This window comes from Stegodyphus dumicola, chromosome 3 (genome assembly GCF_044657685.1).
Source record: "Stegodyphus dumicola isolate Sdum_Otavi_A_Nest chromosome 3, ASM4465768v1".
Taxonomy (NCBI): Eukaryota; Metazoa; Arthropoda; class Arachnida; order Araneae; family Eresidae; genus Stegodyphus; species Stegodyphus dumicola.
Window position 1 is genome coordinate 37,034,874 of NC_140770.1, and position 19,887 is coordinate 37,054,760.

General features: G+C 32.2%; 1 protein-coding gene across 3 annotated transcripts in view; it reads left to right on the top strand.

Annotated features, from left to right (window-relative positions):
- LOC118193361 (uncharacterized) overlaps positions 1-19,887 on the top strand; it is a 281,309-nt gene that overhangs the window by 19,989 nt on the left and 241,433 nt on the right. For 2 of the 3 annotated variants that reach the window (XM_085812763.1, XM_085812764.1), the window contains exon 1: positions 5,559-5,807. The exons of the other annotated variant lie outside the window; for it this stretch is intronic. In XM_085812763.1, the coding sequence (XP_085668889.1) occupies positions 5,778-5,807 (30 nt within the window). In that variant the 5' untranslated portion in view covers positions 5,559-5,777. Of the gene's footprint in view, positions 1-5,558; positions 5,808-19,887 lie in introns of those variants that run through there. 3 annotated transcript variants of the gene reach the window in all.

Sequence of the window (19,887 nt, forward strand, 5' to 3'; positions counted from 1 at the left end):
CAGGCGCTGAGGTTTCCTCCTCCGACCCAGACCGTGAATTTTAAAAGCTGTTGTTTTTGTCTTGGTTTACCTATGAACATGGTTTCTTGCGAGACCTGCGGTAACTTCTGAGGTTTTGAATTCTTGGATTATTTTTCCTCTTAGATTTCTTCATTGGCTAGACTTCCCCGGATGAGCGAATTTCATCAGGATGGGATGCAGCTTCATTTTCGTCACGAAGAATAACAAAATTGTTGTTCATCAATTTAGTCGGGCTATACAGTCTTTTAACTGGTAATAGCTGAATTTCTATATCTATAGCGGTCTATGCGTAATCTGCGTAAGGTACACTGGTGTGCAAAAATTAAGGACGAAGTCGAAAAATTAGCATATCAGCTGAACGAAGAGGCAGAGCGGATAGAAAAACCAATCAGGAGATTAAGTAAGGTGATGTACGGTAGCACACGCGCAGATATGCAGGTAGAAGTAATGGGGGAGCGTCTGAGTAGTATAAAGCATGTTGTCGGTATAAGATCAGTATTTCTGGCAAAGAGATTGCATGCCGTATAGCAGTTAAAATCACACCGAGTTGCTGCCTCAGCGAGAAATGGCGAATAATCAATCTGTTAGACAACATCTGGATGCTTTTACCCGAGGTCGAATCATTGGGAAGTTGGAGGAAGGCCGCAGTGTGACAAGTGTGGCTGCAGAGTTCGGAATTGCTCACAGCATCGTTTCACGACTTTGGAGACAATTTCAAACTACAGAAACAGCTATCCGGGGGTTTAGTAGTGGTCGTCCATGAGGAACCACACCCGCAGATGACCGGTATATTGTCCTACAGGCCAGAAGAAACAGGCGGCAGACAGCGGGAGAAATCGCTAGACACACGGCACAGGCGACTGGACGACCGATATAGCGTTTTACCGTGGCCAGAAGACTGCACGGTGGTGGTCTGTTTACACGACGCCCTGTACGCTGTGTACCTCTAACGCCTGCCCATCGGAGAAGGCGTTCTCTGTGGTGCCGAGAACACCGGAATTGGAGAGAGAATGAATGGGACGAGTACTCTTTACAGCTGAGAGCAGATGCAGTCTGAGTAGCGATTCTCATCGCATACTCATCTGGAGAGAGCGGGGAAGCCGCAATCATGCCTTGAACATCATTGAAAGGAACAGGTATGGAGGTGGCGGTGTTCTCGTTTGGGGAGGCATCATGCTTGGTAGTCGTACAGACCTTCACATCTTCGACGCAGGTTCAGTCAACGGGACCCGTTATTGTAACGAGATTCTACTTCCATATGTGCGTCTTTTTAGAGGCGCTATGGGTCCGCAGTTCCTTTTCATGGACGACAATGCACCATATCATCGCACAGTAGCTGCCGAACAGCTCTTAGAGAGTGAGGATATTGAATGTATGGATTGGCCGGCACGATCTCCGGATCTCAATCCCATCGAGCATGTATGGGATTTTCTAGGCAGACGCTTGGCAGCTCGTACCTTACAACCAGTAACGATTCCGGAGCTTCGATTGGCGCTGCAAGACGAATGGGCAGCAATGCCTCAACAACTCACTGACACCCTCATTCTCAGCATGGGCAGACGCTGTGAAACCTGCCTAGCAGTGAGGGGAGATCATATCCCCTATTAAAGACCGGATGTTTCTTGCTGGACACCCATCACAGGGATGTTTCGGTCTTCAGTAGCATTGCGCTCCATGCTACTTTTTCAATAAAGCTTCTTTTTATCCCTCTGATTTCTCTTTTAGTAAGTATTACTTACATTACTCATGTCCTTACGTATTGGGGATCTTACGGTATTAAATGTGTTGATTTGGAAAGCTTTTGTACAAAGTTATATTGAAGAAACCGTCTCGTCCTTAATTTTTGCACACCAGTGTATATGCGTAAGGAATCCGTCACGGTATTAACGACTGGGACTTGTTTGCTTACATTTTTCAACTTAGACAGATGTTGGAGGTCTGGAAACAGAAAATAGAATTCCACAGGTTATCCTCCATGTTGAACAGTGATGTTTTTCGCGGTATCTTATAAGACAGATCATCATCTGGGCACGCGTGGAAATCTTGCTAAGTCTATGAATTTTGTAAAGCTCGGTCAGCATCTACTGAATGAAAGCCATAATACAATCGGTTGTCAAGCAGAAGTTCGTAGACAATGATTTGCAGAGCTGACAGTATGGCTAACTTGGCGTAAGCAAACAAGTAAAAACACGAGAAGCAATGCTAAGTTACAGCGCGTGGCGATAAAAAAGCATAACTCCCTATAAGAAACAAGCATGATTTTGGACATTTTCCTCTTCTTATGCAATGGAAGCGGGCTTTACTCAAGTCAATAGTTTACGAAGGAAAACAAGAAAAAGTTTGTTTTTTAAATGCAGTTATCATATTATAATTATGTTACATCAGGTATGTTATGGAAAAAATGTAAAGAGGTCGATGAAGTAAACCGTTCTTTTAAAAGGGGTTGATACAAGGAAAAGGTTGGAGGACTCTGATCTATACAATCCACTCTATTCCCAGAAATGTTTGGCAACCCAAAAAGAGTACACAATGAGTTACTTCGTTTTAAGTGTACATTTTATGCTAGGCATATTCAAATGAACTATAATAATGCCTTAGTATTAAATCTCAACCTAGTTACGCATATGAGTTTGTAAAGAAATAAGGTGTTTTTAAAGTTAAATTAAGCATTAAGGGAATACTCCTAATTTATATTTACACTTTTTAATCTTAAATATATATGTAAAAATTCCGTAGTAGAACTTGGAGAGCCTTCACTACAGAGGAGAACTTGGAGAGGTTACATTTGACTATAGAAGTAGCCGTAAATTCAACGCGTAATTTAATTCATTGATAACTAATTCTTCCAACACATGTTCATCTTTACAAGGCATCATTATGAATACGCTATGCAACCGACAATTTTACACAGTTTATTACATCTTTAGATAGTAGACTTGACAGCGGAGAGTTGAGCAGTATATCTTAACAAAAGCAAAGGGAAAAAGAGAAGTCACATTTAGCAGTAGCGATATTTATACAGTTGTTTCTTTGTTGAACTTTTGACCTGTGTTTGGATAAAAGCTGTCACATAGCAGTATTATATAAGATGGAATGAAAGATTAATTTTGACTTGAGGCACTTTAGATTTACTAGGACAAGAAGGGGACGTAGCCAAATTAAAATGATGAAAAAGGACTATTGCAAAATTAAAGTTAGTAGTTTCCTTTTATCTTTTAATCTTATGTATACATACACACACACACACACACATATATATATATATATATATATATATATATATATATTAAATACATATATATTATTAATATAAAATTACAAAACAATTTTTCAAAAAACAAAATATATACACTCCTAGTATTTTCGCGCATTAAGCTGCTGAAAAATTACTATTAAAGAAATAAAGTAAGAAATTTAGAACTAATTTTTCACAAAAACCAAAAATTTAAATTCATAGTTAATAAATTTCAAATAATCCTATAAATGAAACATAGAAATTTAAAAATGTTAAAACCAAAACTTTTCAAACAATCGAAAACCCCATTTCATTAATGTTCCTTTTTTTTAAATTTCCTTAATTTTTTTAATGAGGTTTTGCTTGTTTGAAAAGTTTTGGTTTTAACATTTTTTAAATTCTTTGTTGCATTTATAGGAATATTTGAAATTTATTAGTCATGAATTTCAATTTTTTGTCTTTGTGAAAAATTAGCTCTTAGTTTCTTACTTTATGTCTTTAATGATAATTATATATATAATGCATAATAAATAAGTTTACAATTTATCCCATATTCAGTTCGAAACAAACCATAAGCAAAGAACGGAAAACAAAAAACCAAAAGCACAGTGGCAAACTGAAGACAAACTGCAGGAAAGAGAAATTTACATTTTCGATGCATTGGTCATCAGGGGTTGGTGTAACAAAGGAAGTAGATGATACATCAGCCTAAACCAACAAAGACACAAATTAAAGCTAAATACTTAAAATAATCTCAGAAAATTAATCTATATTTTTATCAGTCCAACCACTGAAGGCCATTGTAAGTAGAGCAAAACATCGCGAAATTATAGCATTAGAATCATAAAGAATCTTAATAAAAGTTAAACAATGATTACTTTTTTTAGCAGACCGAGTTCAAAAAATTAATTATGGTTTGTTTATGCTTATGGTTTATTAGTTTGTTAAAATTTATCCATTAAAATATTTCATTTGTAGTTACAGTGAAATTTTCGTACTGTAGTATATGCATGCCTAGTTAAATTATAGAAAAATTATAGTGATTAAACTAATTAAATTATAATTTAATTATAGTGACTTATTACAATAAAAAAGTATACTGAAAATTTTTCATCTGTAACTGACATCTTTTAAAAAAACTATTTTAAAAACTTCATCTCAGAATTTTCAAACAGATTAAAAGATAAACATATTTAAAAAAAAAATTCTGAAAGGTTTCAGATTTTAAATTACGTCCAAAGGGGCGTTTTTTAATATTTTGTCTGTTATCTTTATTTATGAAATATCACGTTCTTCGCACTTAAACCATAAAATTCAGTTCAAGAGCAATATCGCAAAATAGTTTTAATTTGAGCATATCTTTAATTTCCGATACAGAGTCTCGCGCGTTGGAGATAAAAATGTTTTCTTCTGTACAACGTTGTCGTTGCTCGCTTTGAAATCTTTGAGTTTGTTAATCAAAAATTCGTTAACGTTTTACAAAATATGAAATCTATAATAAAACAAATTCCAAATTTGGGCTTCCACATGCCCATATTCGCAGTAGTATTACGTCATTCAAAATTCGATGGCTCTATGTACCGTTGTTTTATGACAATGCGAGAAATATATATACGTTTATGCAGATTTTTCATTGTTTAATTTCTTCAAATATAATGCAGGACTCTAACATTTTGCGGCAACAGTTTGAAAAATGAACCGACATTTATGAGTCCGACGCAAAATGCCAAAACGAAACTAATAGTCCTTCGGGATTCAAATCCCTTTGGACTAAAAAAAACACCTAATGATAAACCGTTAAAGTGGAAAAAAAAATTACACTATAAAATATCTGTCGTTTTATAAATTAACTGATGATAAACCGTTAGTGTTTAGAAAATTATATTTCATATTACGGATAGATTTCATATTACGGATAGGACTCTTACATTTGGTGGTAACAGTTTGAAAAGTGAAACAACGGACATTTATAGTGAACCAACGCAAACTCGCAAAATGAAAACAATAGCCCTTCAGGGGAAAATCCCCTTTGCACTAATAAAGAAAGCACTACATGCAAGAATGAGCAATCGGTAACAAGGAATTAAGACATTAAAATATCGGATTTAACTTTCATTTATTGTAACTGCATTTAAATATTTTCTCTGGTAACCTTATGAATTGGCGCCATTAAAAATTTTTAAAATTCAGTCATATCGCCAAAGGGTTGGCGCACCTGTTGCGCTTGGCGACAAAAAAAGTTTTCCCCCATTTTCTATTAGGGCAACCTATCTCGAAACTCAATTCAGCAGTTAAGCGGTACACCTGAGCGAAAAAGACCACGTCTCGTGATTTCTAGTGAGCAATCAAGTTGAAAGCTAGCTAACGATAACTATTTACGTATGGAATACGAGCTGATCAGAATCACGTATGATTCTCTACACTCATGCGATGTGATTCGTGCACCTGCTGAATTTGTAAAGCAGTAAAGAATTCCTTACAAACATGTGCTGACAGTGAGAGAACTAAGTACATAAATACTATGGCAGATGTGAATGGCACGGACCATCTGGTGAGTACAGTATGAGAGTTTAGAACGTTATAATAACAGTATTATTTTTATTTCTGAGTCGCGATTCTCACCTGTCAAACACCTTAATATTGATTGCAGTGATCAAGTTTTAATCGCAGTGTCCTTGATCTGTTTATGCGATTTCATATCAGGATATGTAAATGCCCTATTTTGGGTACTGCATATTTTAAGGAAAATGTTTTGTAATTTTTGCTCATGCTGCCATTCCATGTTTATTAATTTATTGGCTGATTTACAGACAGTTATTTTTTCTTATGACACCACAATCCTTTGAAAAATATTAGGCTTTATAATTATTGCTTTGTGAAGCGTACAAAAAAAAATGCTCCTACACTTAAATTTTTTATATTACCTTCAAATCATTTTCTATATTTATTGATACTTAAAATGATATATATATATATATATATATATTAGATACGCTGTTAAATTTACGTAAAAATAATACATGACACAATATATTGAGGTGTTTCTCCAGCTTTTATTCTCTTTTAGGTATAAGCGTTTATCACATTGATTTACTATTGCTGTTGAAAATTTTGTGAAATAAATACATACGAATGCAATAAAAGACGTAATTTTCTGAAAGAATTCCGAAAATTTATTGTTTGGTCAAATACTATTCTTCGCAAAAGAAACTGTAACTGTATGTCTATTATTAATGCTTGCAATGTAAATTTGGCACGAAACATAATTATATCCAACGTAAACTCAATCAAACTATTAACTACTAAATAAATATAATATATATATATATATATATATATATATATATATATAATAAACTTGTTAAACAATTGTCGTGAAATATTTTATTATTATACCAGAGTATACTGTAGCTTAGTGTTTTTCAGTACTGTTTATCCGCGATTTCTGTTATCAAAATTAACCATAAACAGTAAAAATATTTTACCCTTTCTGCCAAAATTCGAGTAAACCAGCTAATAACGATACTTGCAGGTTTGTTTGATGATCTGTCGGTAACTGAATCATATTATTTATTTGTAATTAGCGTTGCATAAAATAATAATTGGTATCACAAGATGTCAAGACCTCTTAGCGGCAAAAACCAGGGCAAATTACGTGGAGTCAGTGTTGCGAAGAAAAAAAATAGTAAGAAGTGGAATGAGACCGTAGGCTTAATATAAGCAAAAAAATAACACACCTCGAATCGACTCTACTCTCTTCTGTCAACCGAATGGTTCCTTCCTCTCATCATCCTATCGTTAATTTGTATATTGAATCAGTATTTAATTCACCGAACTTTAATTTTTAGCAATTTTTCCTTTAAAATTTTAAGAATTAAAATTTACGATTTTTATCACTAATAATCTGATTTAGCTATTCTGTAACAAAAACAAAGTTAAAAAAAAAAAAAATGAAAACTTCCAGCTTTTATATTACGCCCATAGGGGTGGTTTTTTTTCATTCATTTACACATGCGTACATGAGAGTAAAGAGAGCATTTGCGCTAACGCCCCTTTGGGTTTAAAATATTTAAAAACAGCATATCTTTAGAATTTCTAACAGACAGTTTCACGAGCTGGAGATAAAAATATTTTATTCCGCACAGTGCGTTGCCACTGCTCGCTTTGAAATCGTTGAGTTTCTTAATCAAAAATTCGTTTAAGTTTAAAAATATAAAATATATATTAAAACAAATTCGGAATTCAAGATTCGGGCGTCAAAGAGCCTATATTCGAGTGAAGGACTACTTTTTTCAAATTTGATGGCTCTAGGTATCGTCGTTTTATCACTATGCGAGAAACATACATACATTCATGTGGATTCTTCATTATTTAATTTATTTGAATATAATACAGGGCAATAATATTTGGCGGCAATAATTGGAAAAGTAATTCAGCCGTTTACAGTAATATAACCCTTCTGGGTTAACGCCTGGGCTAATACTTCAAAAACAAAATACTTACCGCAATAAATTTCGTTTAGGGGAGCGAACTCACTCGGTATCTTACAGATATTCTTAAATGATAATTACTCAGTCATGTTTCTAAATTACGTCTTTTTTTTATTTCCGAGAATATTTAATATTGTTCAAAATTATATTTTTTGAACTAATAATAACAATAAATAAATTAACTAATAATAATAATAAATAAATTTTGCGTTACATTAGTGGGTGTCTTCGAAAATGGATAAGTGGAAATAAAGTTTTCCATAAATTATGAAAAATGTCGTGCAGTTGCATCCCCAGTGATTTTCTGCCATTCTATTAAAAATGAGAGAGCTTGTCTGTGGATTACCACTGAAGCTGATACCATTCTAAAAAAGGATTTTATAAATGATATAATTTTTTTCTGATACACTGTACATTAATCACTTAGCTTTATAAATTGTGTTGTCTATTAAATAGTTCTGGGTTTTAACTACAGTGCTATTAATTTTCATCATTCATTTTTTAACTTCATCTGTGGTACTTCGATTTTAGAATAAAGTTAATAATTACAATAAAAATAAATAAAAATAAAAAACTCTTTTTTTATTTTGTAGTTAAAAAGGCAATTTCCCTTTATAGTAAGATTTAAACGGGGGGGGGGGGAATAAAATAAAAATTTTCAACTTTAGTCAAAATTTATTAAAATTAACTTTGCTGAAAGTCATTTGCGTAAAAATAAGCCCTTTGCATTTTTTTATGAAAGTCAGACTTACCATGGATTAGCGAACATAGCTTTAACCAGTAAAGTCGGTTAAACGGCGTGCTTTCTAAATTGTTTTAATCACAATATGCACGGAACTGACTTTTTTAAATAATTTGCTTTATTGGGAAAAAAGGCGCTATTTTAGCATTAATCATCTCGAAGAAAACCCTATCCCGATATTTGTAGTTTTCCCTTTGCGGGTTTCGACTTTGAACAAAACAGAAGGTATTAACAGTTTTTAAACTAAGGTAAATAATTTTTGAAAACCTTGTGCACAAGCGATACCATCAAACGATTGCCCAGCTGCGTCTTGAATAATTAGGTGATTTCTTTATAAAATAAGTGCAGTATATTCATGGCTTTAATTTACAATGAAAGAACGTTGCAGCATATTGTTTTCTTTCTCTTTAGTTTTGTTATTTTAAATATACGATTTTATTTCTATGTCTTTAATTTCCGGTTGACTAATTCCTAAGTAATAAGCCTCTCTTAACTGTTTAGCTGAGAACTATTTCAAGTGTTAAACTAAATTCTGCATACCAAAATTAGATTAAAATTATATACTAGTCGTACGATTTTAATTAATTAATTAATTTTTTTAATTCTTTTTTTAATGATAGAATCTTCAGGAACAAATGTTCCTAAAGAAGTGGGACTTATGCATGATAGCTTTCAAAATTAATAAGAGTGTTTTTCAAAACGTACACCAATCTAAGTTAATTTTAAATTTTGCAATGGCATGATTCTGTTTTAAAGAAACTTTGCAATTTACTTTTATATTTTGCGCACAATTAACGAATGTCTTTCGAAATATTAACCATTACATCTAGGAAGTCACTCAGCTATATGCAATGAATGGCATACGGCTTTATTTCCTTTTCTCTTTTTTAATTTTAAGCAAATTAGCACTAAAGATAAGTGGAAATTGCTCTTAGAATTTAACCAAGAACCCGATGTTTACTCGGGAAGAAATTAGATCGTTTAACGGCCTTTCAGATCTCGGTTCGGCAAAACGCGGTATTAGAAATAGAACTCGCCATGCGCAGTTGTCGGTTTTTCAAGCATGAGCTACTGCGTACAGCTGCAGTCAAAACAATACCGGCTGATCTGTTAACTCGAACGTTTGCTGGAATCGGCGAAAATGCGAAATAAAGGAGGTCACTCGCAGCCGGCAAAATTCTGGAAAGCTTTCAGTTTGACCGATAAAAACAAACAGAAAACTTTTTGTAATAACTGACATATACTGTTTGCAACTCTGAAATATCTATCCACTCAGTTTAGTGTCCTTATTATTGATTTTACAGCTTATGTTTTCATTATCCATATTCCATATTAACTCTTGACTTATCAACTTTACATGATAAGGAACTTTTATTAAAACAATAATAATAATGCAGTCTCAAAAGTTAAGACTACAATCTATCGCCTCGAAGAACATTTTGTCATTAAAACCTAAAAATGATTTTTAGCTCATGTAATCAGAAGAGCATTTTGTCATTAAAATTCTAAAAGCATTCAGTATAAAAAATATTTTAGCTCATGTAATCAGTCGCACAAATATTTCGCCCCTGTTCTTATATAAAAATAATTACCAATGCCAATTTATGAAGTTAAAATTTTAATAACATTACGTTGAGAAAGAAATTAATTTTTTAAAAGTTCTGGCGTTTGATTCTCAATTTTTTTTAAAGTGAAATGTTCCAAAACATTATGTCATTGCTGTTCAGTATACATACATATATACATATAATTTTCTGATATATGTGTTACTATGAAACTTCATCGTCCAATTTTATTTTCAATGCGGATGGTAAAATACGTGAGCTAGAAATTTTGCAGTTAAGTATTAGAAACCTATTTTATTTATGACCATCATGGTGTGAAATAATAATTGTAGCAGAATGGTGTGAAATACAGATAAAAAGAATTTTTAAATTATTAATTTTTAACGCTGTAATTATCAGTGTACTCCGTTGGCAACGAAGTTAAATGAAAAATCTTGTTATATATCAGCTGCAACAACGTTTGTTTATGTGGAATGTATATATTATGGAGATGTTAAAAATAATATCTTCCAGATTTTATTTTTATTTCAATTACTGATGTTGGATTGATTTTCGAGATCATTTGCATCCACAATAATAATAATAATAATAATCAAATATTATGCACAATTTGTTTCTAAGAAAATATTTCGGGGCATTTTTACTTTTTAAATTTTTGTAAGCAAAAAAATTAATAAATTATATGTAATTAAATAAAAAATAAAAAATTATTACTTTGATATTACTTAATGGTATTGTAGACATTAGATTTTTATATTTACAAATGAATTCAATAGTGGAAAATTGTGTGGGAATTATATAGGTTTTTACCAAGAATGGAACCTATATCTTTTCAAAAGTTGCTACTTAAAATATTGCCTTCTTACAATTCTTAATCATTTTATTAACTGAATAAGAAGAGAACAGAAGTAGGGTAGATAAGATAACTACATTTGGCTTTTAGATATTTATGCTTCTAATGTTTTTATAAAACAAAATCTCTATGATCATGCATGATTCTGATTATACTTTTCTTGTTATATATTGCATTTTCTAGAATGTAAGGAAAACATTGAAATTCTGAAAATTCAAATTTTAGTGAAACATATTTGACTGTGTCATTTTAACTGAATTTTATTCAGAAAGTCTTGTATTTGTTTTACAAGCACATAAATAATTTTTAGCTTGACATCCTTTTTTTTAAAATTAAAGCCATTTTCCCATATTTAGCTTTCTGCTTCATGTGTTGCCCGTAACTCTCGTTTTAATTTGCTCCTATGTTTATAGTAAAATTTTCTAGAATAATCAAAGTTAAATAATTAATTTTTTACGCATACTGGAATATAAACACTTACAAAAAATATGTCTTAGATACATATAGGACACAGTTGATTTTTACATTTTTTCTGGAAACCTGATAGTCTTTATAGTATTGTTCGAACTAAAATGTAATGACTGATAATTCATCAGCATTTGGAATTGGTCGAATAGATCTGGTATCTCTCTTCGAAATAAGGGAAAAATAAGGAAACTAAAGAATTTTTCCTTTAAGCAAGGGAGAAGGGTAAGAATTTTCATACTCTGTGCATACTGTTTTGGTGTAAGTGATTAATAGCACTTCCAAGCAACTGTTTTGGTGTAAGTGAATAATAGCACTTCCAACTAACTTCTCTGAGACTCAACCTGGGTCTGTCGAATACGCGCCGAGTGTGCTACCGTTACACCACGAAAGCATTCAGAGAGGAGGAAGTAAATACTTTATAAACTAGTCATAGTTTTACTTTGTTTTATACCATTTAGGTTTACAAAAGATGAAAAAGGAGCATCTATTTAAGGTTGTTTTACCTGTAGTAATGAAGTATTTATTCACTAAAAATCTCAGACTCATCTGAAACGTCAAATTCAGCAAGTACGTAGACACGTAGACCTCTCAGATTATCTCTTGTAAAATTGAGGCCTGGAAATATTTATTTCTGCCAATTCCTTCACTAAGATTAATGCGAGGAATCTGTTTCTAGTACCGTTTCTTAGTTCCTGTTTTTTTTTTTTTTTTTTTTTTTTTTTTTTTTTTTCCATATGTACTTTTTGATATTAGTATAATTTTTGCAAACATAAACGGATTTTTTAAAAAGCTAGCCCTTATTTTTTTATGTGAAGACCATTTCATTTGATCTGATGAAATTTTAAAAACATTAAATGAGAATTACTACGTATCCTTTGATGCATACGAATCCAAAAGAGACAAGCATATTTATGGTTATTTCCACATAAATGGCAGTTATAACCGGTTGAGCATTTGAGTATCTATTTTAAAGTAATCTCGATTGCGATTTAATTTACTACGAGTAAACGTGTATTTAAAATTATACTTTGCAGAGTACATTTCTTATCTATAAAAGGATTTGAAAATAAAAGAAAAATAACTTTTCTAAAAAAATCACTCGATAAAATGCGAAACCACCCAGGTTTCGACCTGGATGGTAATTCCGAGAACGAGATTTCGGTCAGATAGTGGCCATAAATAAATGGTTCAATTTCGTCTTTGAAGGACACCCAATATCCTTCTCCCGTGCGATAACATGAAAATAAATATGTCAAGACATTAAATTATTGTTCGAACGCTAGTTCTACGTAAAGGACAAATATGTATTTTAAGATAAATGTAAAATTAACAATAAGTTTGATTTGAGAGAATTATATATATAAACGAGTTCTTTCTAAAACAACGTCATACAAAAACACTTCTTTTATTTCATTATGCAAACTCATACTTAATTGCATTGTTAAAATGTGATACTCTACTATAAATATAGAAATTCCTGTTAAATATTTCAACTGATATCTTCATGAAACATTACTTTTTTTAATATTTTCAGCATTTTGGAATTTTACATCACATTTTATTTAACGGTTGTTAAAATATTGTGTAAAATATGTGCATGTAATAATGAACTTGAGTATCTGCTTGAAGTTGTTGTAGTTTCACAGTAAAACGTAAAAATAACTTATAATCGCCGACTTCTGTAGAATGTAGTAACTAATTCCATTACCATTAAGAGAGCATATTAATTACAGAGATAAGTGATAATTCCGCTTCGTTAGTAATACACAAAATTTTATTTACATTATAATGCACTGGTTTTACAAGCATTATTAACGTATTATTATTAGTCCTAATAAGTCCTAATATATTATTATTATTAGGCACACGCCTTCATCATTATTAGGCTTAACACTTTCGTTCTTCCGTCAAACTCAAATTAAGTTATAGAATATCAACAGAGACAAGACAAGACGATCAGAGCGCCACCTAACGGCGCGAGCTATCAATTTATAACATAGAACAACATATTTATTTGTCTGAAATTTGTATTACTGGAAAACTTTATTTGGTTGTTGACGTAAAAGCACTGGAGGATTATCTGGCTAGGAAAGCGCATTAAAATTTTAGACTTAATTCTATAAAGAGAATCGTTATTCCGACTCTTTTGCATACATTGCAATTAACCTGCCGTAAGCTCCATAGATAGGAATAGAACTTCAAGAAAACAAAACAGTGTCATAGTTTTAGAGCAGAGTGCCTCAGGAAGATGGATGTCAGAGTGTCTGTTACCAAGGTGCAAACGCCACAATTCTTTTAAATCTATAGTGCTAATATGGTCACATAGGATAAAACGACAGCAAAGTTTGCCCAAGTTTCATTATGAATATGTTGACACAGTAGCTGCTACCTTCATTCACGATACAGCATATGTGGCCCGATAACTGTAATTTTAGCTGTTTGGATTGCTAGCGTATGTGCAGCTATTACCAGAATAATTACTGTTATTGAGTAACAGTTTACTAAACGAAAAAATGTCCTTTTACACCGAAAGGTTCTTAACAACATGCATTATTTCCTTTGGGGTGAAAAAAAGATCTTGCCCGTGCGAAATAGTTTTATTGCAAATTGGTACACATTTTCATTTTTCATTTTTGAACTCTGAATGCAATTTGCATCGTTGTCTAAGGATTATTTTCTTGCCCACTTCCCGCACTTTAAATTCTCTTTCCTATCACGCCTCTATTCACCATTCTGTTCATGAAAATTCGAGAATATGTAAATGAGATATTAGATAAAAAGCGAATAGTAAGAACGAAATTGTAATGCAATAACTTGGACACATTTTTTTTTCTTCCTTTACCGACTCTAAAATTTTTTTGCTGTTTCGCTCAAAATCAAAATGCATCGCTCATCTAAGCTAAGATTTAGGAAAGAATTATGCTTCAGAATTTGTAACTGCATTCCAACCAAATTTTATGTACATCCATTCTAACGGTACAATCTGAACATTTCTATTAACCTATAAAGTATGCGTTTGCTCTAGATTCAAGTTTAGACATTAGTTTTCTCGTACACAAACTTTGCTCGTATGCTGCTTTGCTTGACTTTTGAATTTTTCTCATTCTTGAATGTCAAACCACTCTGAAAAATGATTACATCTTCTAAATGCGAACAAACTTATGTCCTTGTAAGACGAATTGCAAAACTCGTCACGTTGCTTTCATAACTAGGATGACTGCTTTTCTCATCGTATTTTTTCAGGGTTTACTGTATTGCGTTTGCAACCGCTATGTTATATGGCCTAATCAAACAAAAGCTAGAATTTTGTCTTAGTGTTTATTAATTTTAAGTGTTATTAAATAATATTGACTCTAAGACATTGAAACTTTTCATTTTATTTCTTTTCAAAACTATTAAGTGAAGACTTATTTTTTAAATGAAATTCAGTTTCAGTTTGCAGCTGTAAAAGTTCTTTTTCCGTCATCTGCTTTTAAAAAACAAAACAAAAAACCTTAATACCTCTACAAATGGCGCCCGAACTAAAAGGTGGACGATAATTCATCATTAGCAGGATTTGGCAAAGTCCTTTTTCTTGCCCACTAATCCCCACTCGCTTTTTAAAAAGGGAAGTATATACGATATTTTCTCCCTCCTTTCCGAAAGACTTAATGGTGTAACTGGAAACATACTCGTCTCGTGTGTGATAGGTCCAGGGTTCGAGTTCCGGCGAGAGCACTGCACATTTTTCACGTCTCCTGCTTCAAAAAACTAATTATTCTACAGTGTAATTATCAAGCAACTGTTTGATCGAATTCTCACAGATTAGACATCCAATGATGTATATGCAGATGTCGTCCACCAGGGATCAGTGAATAAGATCGTTGACGCCTCATGTTATGTTACTAAGTTTCGCTCTTGGTGACGACAAAACAAACTGAAATGTGAGAGCTTTCCTATTTATTTTATTTCTCCTGTGCTGTGTCGACCATACCGTACGTAGGCAGGTTGAAAAGACTGCTTGATTAATAGCTCTTGCAGAACTGATCGCAAGGCTCATGTTTCCAGATGAAGGAATTAATCAAGGTAAGGTTTTATACTTCAATAATTTTGGTAACTTGATACTCTTCATTAAAGTTACACAAATTAAATTTTTATTCCATTTTTTAAAAAATCCAATTAAGCAGTTGTTGCTTATCATATTAAAGAGTCTTTCTTTTTTTCGGGGGGGGGAGAAGAAAATTCAGCTATGTGCAATGAGAAATTGACTCTAACCTTTTCATTTCAAAGAACACTACTCTTCAAGCATTTTCTGCAAGGATTTTCAAAATAGAAATAATAATTAATTAACAATGAGGTCTGTTAACAGTCTTATTAGCACTGAGTTTTTGCTGTTTAATTTCTAAAACATTTGAATTGAAATATGAATTTTAAGAGACAATAAACTTAAATATTTAGGCTAATATTAAGTCCTTTTACCTCCTTTGAAAGTAAGAAATTTTTTAAAAGAATTTCCACTTTAAATTATTGTTCCTGAAATGTGATTCGTATGTTTTTTGCATATTAATCACTTAAGTATGAATCAAGTTAGTATAGTGCAAAATTTAATACCCCAAATTAAACTTGCATGTATTCAAGAAATTATAAGCTTGCTGATGTTTATATGTGAACACTTTTGAAGACTCCCATCGATTGTAGACCATTTTCGGAACTTACAAATGGACGAAACTCTGCTGTATAAAGATTTTACTCTGCGGAAACCGAATGTCTAAACATTGATCAAATATCTCAAAATTTAATAATCATACGATATTAAAAATATGGTATGATTAGTAATTATTAATTTAAGTACATTCTTTTATTTTTGTTAAAGTGAGCCTTTTTTATGTTGAAACAGGCAATCAGTCTAAGATGAAACGCATATAATCGATATTTACATTAAACGGGAAAAATTCCTCCCGCTACCAGAATCTTATTCCGTACAAAACGAGTTAATTTGAAAAACATGAGATAGCGAGCCTTGATATCCAAGGTCTTCTCTAACTGCTATCCATTTTAAGATTTATTTTGAACCGCAGTGAAAGGTTGCTTGTTGTTTTTTCTGCTTCAGTAAGAAATTCTTATTCCAAAGATGATTGGAATCAAAGTTCACTTGAATTAAAACTTCATAGAGAAATTTATCTTCTTCAAAAACAAACCGTCTATTTCAAATATCATGCGATATATAAGAATTTAAAATGTTATGAGATGGATAGCTTCTAGATGCTGTTGGAAAAGCATTTAAAATAGCAGTTTTTGGCCTTTTTGAATGCCAAGTCCTTTACAGATTTTACGTTCCTTTATATTTACCCAAGCAAATTTCACTATTATTTACCCCAGCTTTTTATTAATTACTCTTTCCAGCAAAGCATATTTATTGTGAAACTTGAATGGTGGAATAAGAAAACAAGACTCTTTCAGGAATCAAGATTAAATCTAATCCGGTTCTTTTTAGACTTGAATTTGGACTGATGTCATCTTATTTCAAGACAACGACTTTCTAAAGAAGTTCTTCTCGATGAAGTTTTTTGACGTAATAATTCACTACATGGGAATTTCTAAATGAAAACCTCATAATCTATTTTTTCTTGCTAAGGTGTGCTGGTGTAGATGGTGTATCTGGTGTAGATGCTAAGATATTATAAAAGACCGTTGATTTAAATTCATTGCTGATCATGTTTAAATGCCTTAAATATGTTTCACAAAATTTAAATGGTCTGTTTGATAAATATATTTGCCATATTCTTACATATGTCCAGAAAATTCTCTAAACCAAGGTGGGCGGATATTAAATCCTCTAAAGACGTTAGCACAACTAGCAATAGAATTCAGGGACATCATTTTCATAACTCCATGCTGTTACATTTTATTCTAAGGAGATGTTAAGTTTAATATAGCTACGAAAAAGAGGCAATTTGGTTTACTTATGGCTAGCATCTTCTATTCTGCAGTGTCCCCGACAGACGTGCTAGAGCTGGATATTATTATTACTATTATTTATTTCTGAAAGAATATTAATGTAAATGACAATATAAAATTTTGAATTTTAGTTTTCTTGGGACAGACGATGTCTCACGCATAACCTCTATTTATCGCCTCACAAGGTCGAAGTCTTTTTAAATGCATTTTATATGACATGAGAATTCCAATGCTCAAATATCTTTTAAAATATTTTCCATTAACTGATAGATATTTTGCAGTTCGTTAATGTGCACACTTTTCTTCCTTTCACAGTAATTTTTTCTTGTTTGGATGCATGTGCAAATCTGTAAGGGCATTCTGGACAGTCTTTAAATTCTTTCCCTGAATACTACCGACATGAGTATTAGACGTTAAGCACTACCGACATATGACATAAGAACTACCGGCATAAGACATAAGAACTACCGACAACTACCGACATAAGACATAAGATACGGACTACCGACATACGACATACCCATTTGATTATTGCCTTACCAAACTCACTGAATTGTAATTATTAAATGAGTTGCATCCTAGTGAGTGCATTACTTCGTACGGTTCCTTTTCACACGGTTCAAACAGAACGCAGTTTTTCGACAAAATGGCGAGTCGACTACTATGCCCAATAATCAGAAACGATGAATTGTTTGAAATAATTGCAAATTTAGAATCTGAATTCACAATTATTTAATTAATTAGAGTTAACAAAATTGAGAATTTAGAAAATAGTTGCGAAATTTACCATTATCAAGTAAAGCTTCCTTACTTGATACGTACACTTTGCATGAGCACAGAAAACCGTTCATTGTTATAACAATTCAAATTGTGATGCTATTGCTATTCTGCCAGTGTGATACATATGCCCTTTATTTAACAGACTTCCAGTGAGGGACTTTCATAGTTCTCGGGTAAGTCTTACCAGTTTAACTGGACAAGACTTTAATTTTAATATATTTCAGTGTTTAAAAGAAACTTACCTTTATTACCTAGTTTGAAAGGTCTTTAAAGTAGCTTGATATATTTTGAATATTATTCGCGCATTGAGATTCTATTCCTTCTTTTACTTTTTTTTTTCAATTTAATGCATCTCTTTCTCATATCATGTGCTATTTTTCATTAGTTTGTCACCTCAGATAATTTTTTTCAGTATTTTGGTCTCTTTTTTTTTTAATCGTAGCATCTATAAATTGTCTTCAATATATTTTGTGTTTTTTTTTTCGGGGGGGGGGATTGTTTATTTTAGAACAAAGGTTCTCAGTCGGGGGTAATTTTATATGTTCAGGGTGGAAATGCAGTCAGTTTTCTATTTATCTGTTAAGTATTTAGTTTTTTTATGACTATTAAAAAACTGCTTTTATTTAAGTTTCGGTGTCTATCATTACTTTCTATACTTTTTTGATTTATAAAATACATTTAAAAATAATCTAAAATAAATGTACATGTATTTTTCGAATAATGTAAAGGTGTTGGGTTGAATGATCGTCTAGTGAAAGGGGTGCATGGAACAAAAACGTTTGAGAACCATACTTTTAATTGTATTTTTAAGCAAAATAATGCGGCTTCATCGTAAGTTTGGCGCATTATAACCTTCAAGATTTTGCTCCAAATATTTTACCATCTACCTTCCCTATTTTCGTAAAACAATTCTACAGTTCTGCTATTGTGCATTGGCCAGATTTCCAAGGACTGACATGTTAATACCCAAGGGAGGAATTCATTGCTTTGGAAAATTGTTTTGAATTTTTTAAATGATAGCAAGTCTTTTATGCAACTCTGCATAAGGATTTCCTTCACGGTGGATTAAAATAAACAAGAGTCGTCTAAATAAGACTCTGTTTATGTTAAATTTCAAGAAAATGTTTCACGTCGCTTGCTCATTATGCATTCAGTTGGAAACTAAAGGTATTTAGTGATTTACCAATTCCATCTCTAGAAAGCCAAAGAGTCACTGAAAGGCGGTAGCGCAAATCTTTCAAATAAACATGTTTAAAAGTTTCATCTTACCAAATCCCAAGCTTCCAAATTCCAAGCTCTGCTTTATGGGAATTATCTTTGAAAATAAAACTTGCTCTTGGCTAATGCTAGACAGCGGGAACTCCATTTTGATCTGAAAAAGAAAGAATTCTTTTTGTTTGAAGGTTCTATATTGAAAATATGTGAATTATTTCAAGAAATTTTTTTTCTTCCTTTCCTTTTGAGTTTTTAAAAATTTGAGTTATTACTAGCCTTAAAAAAGCCGACTTCTTTCCAAAATGTACATTTGCATGCAAGGAACAGATTTTAAATCCATGCATAATTCAGTCATTTCTATGGAAATTTCAACAGTACTGTATTCTTTCTTAAAGAACCACTTTGCTTACTTTTTACTTCCTTGAAGTAAAAAGGAAGTATTGTAATCGCGAAAAATTTCAGGCAGCATATTTCAACGAAAATATCCATTTGGGCCGCTATCGAATACAATTTAACGATGTTTTTGAGTGACATCTCTACTTAAGGACAGAATAAAAGACTCTTTTCTCTCAAAAAAATTG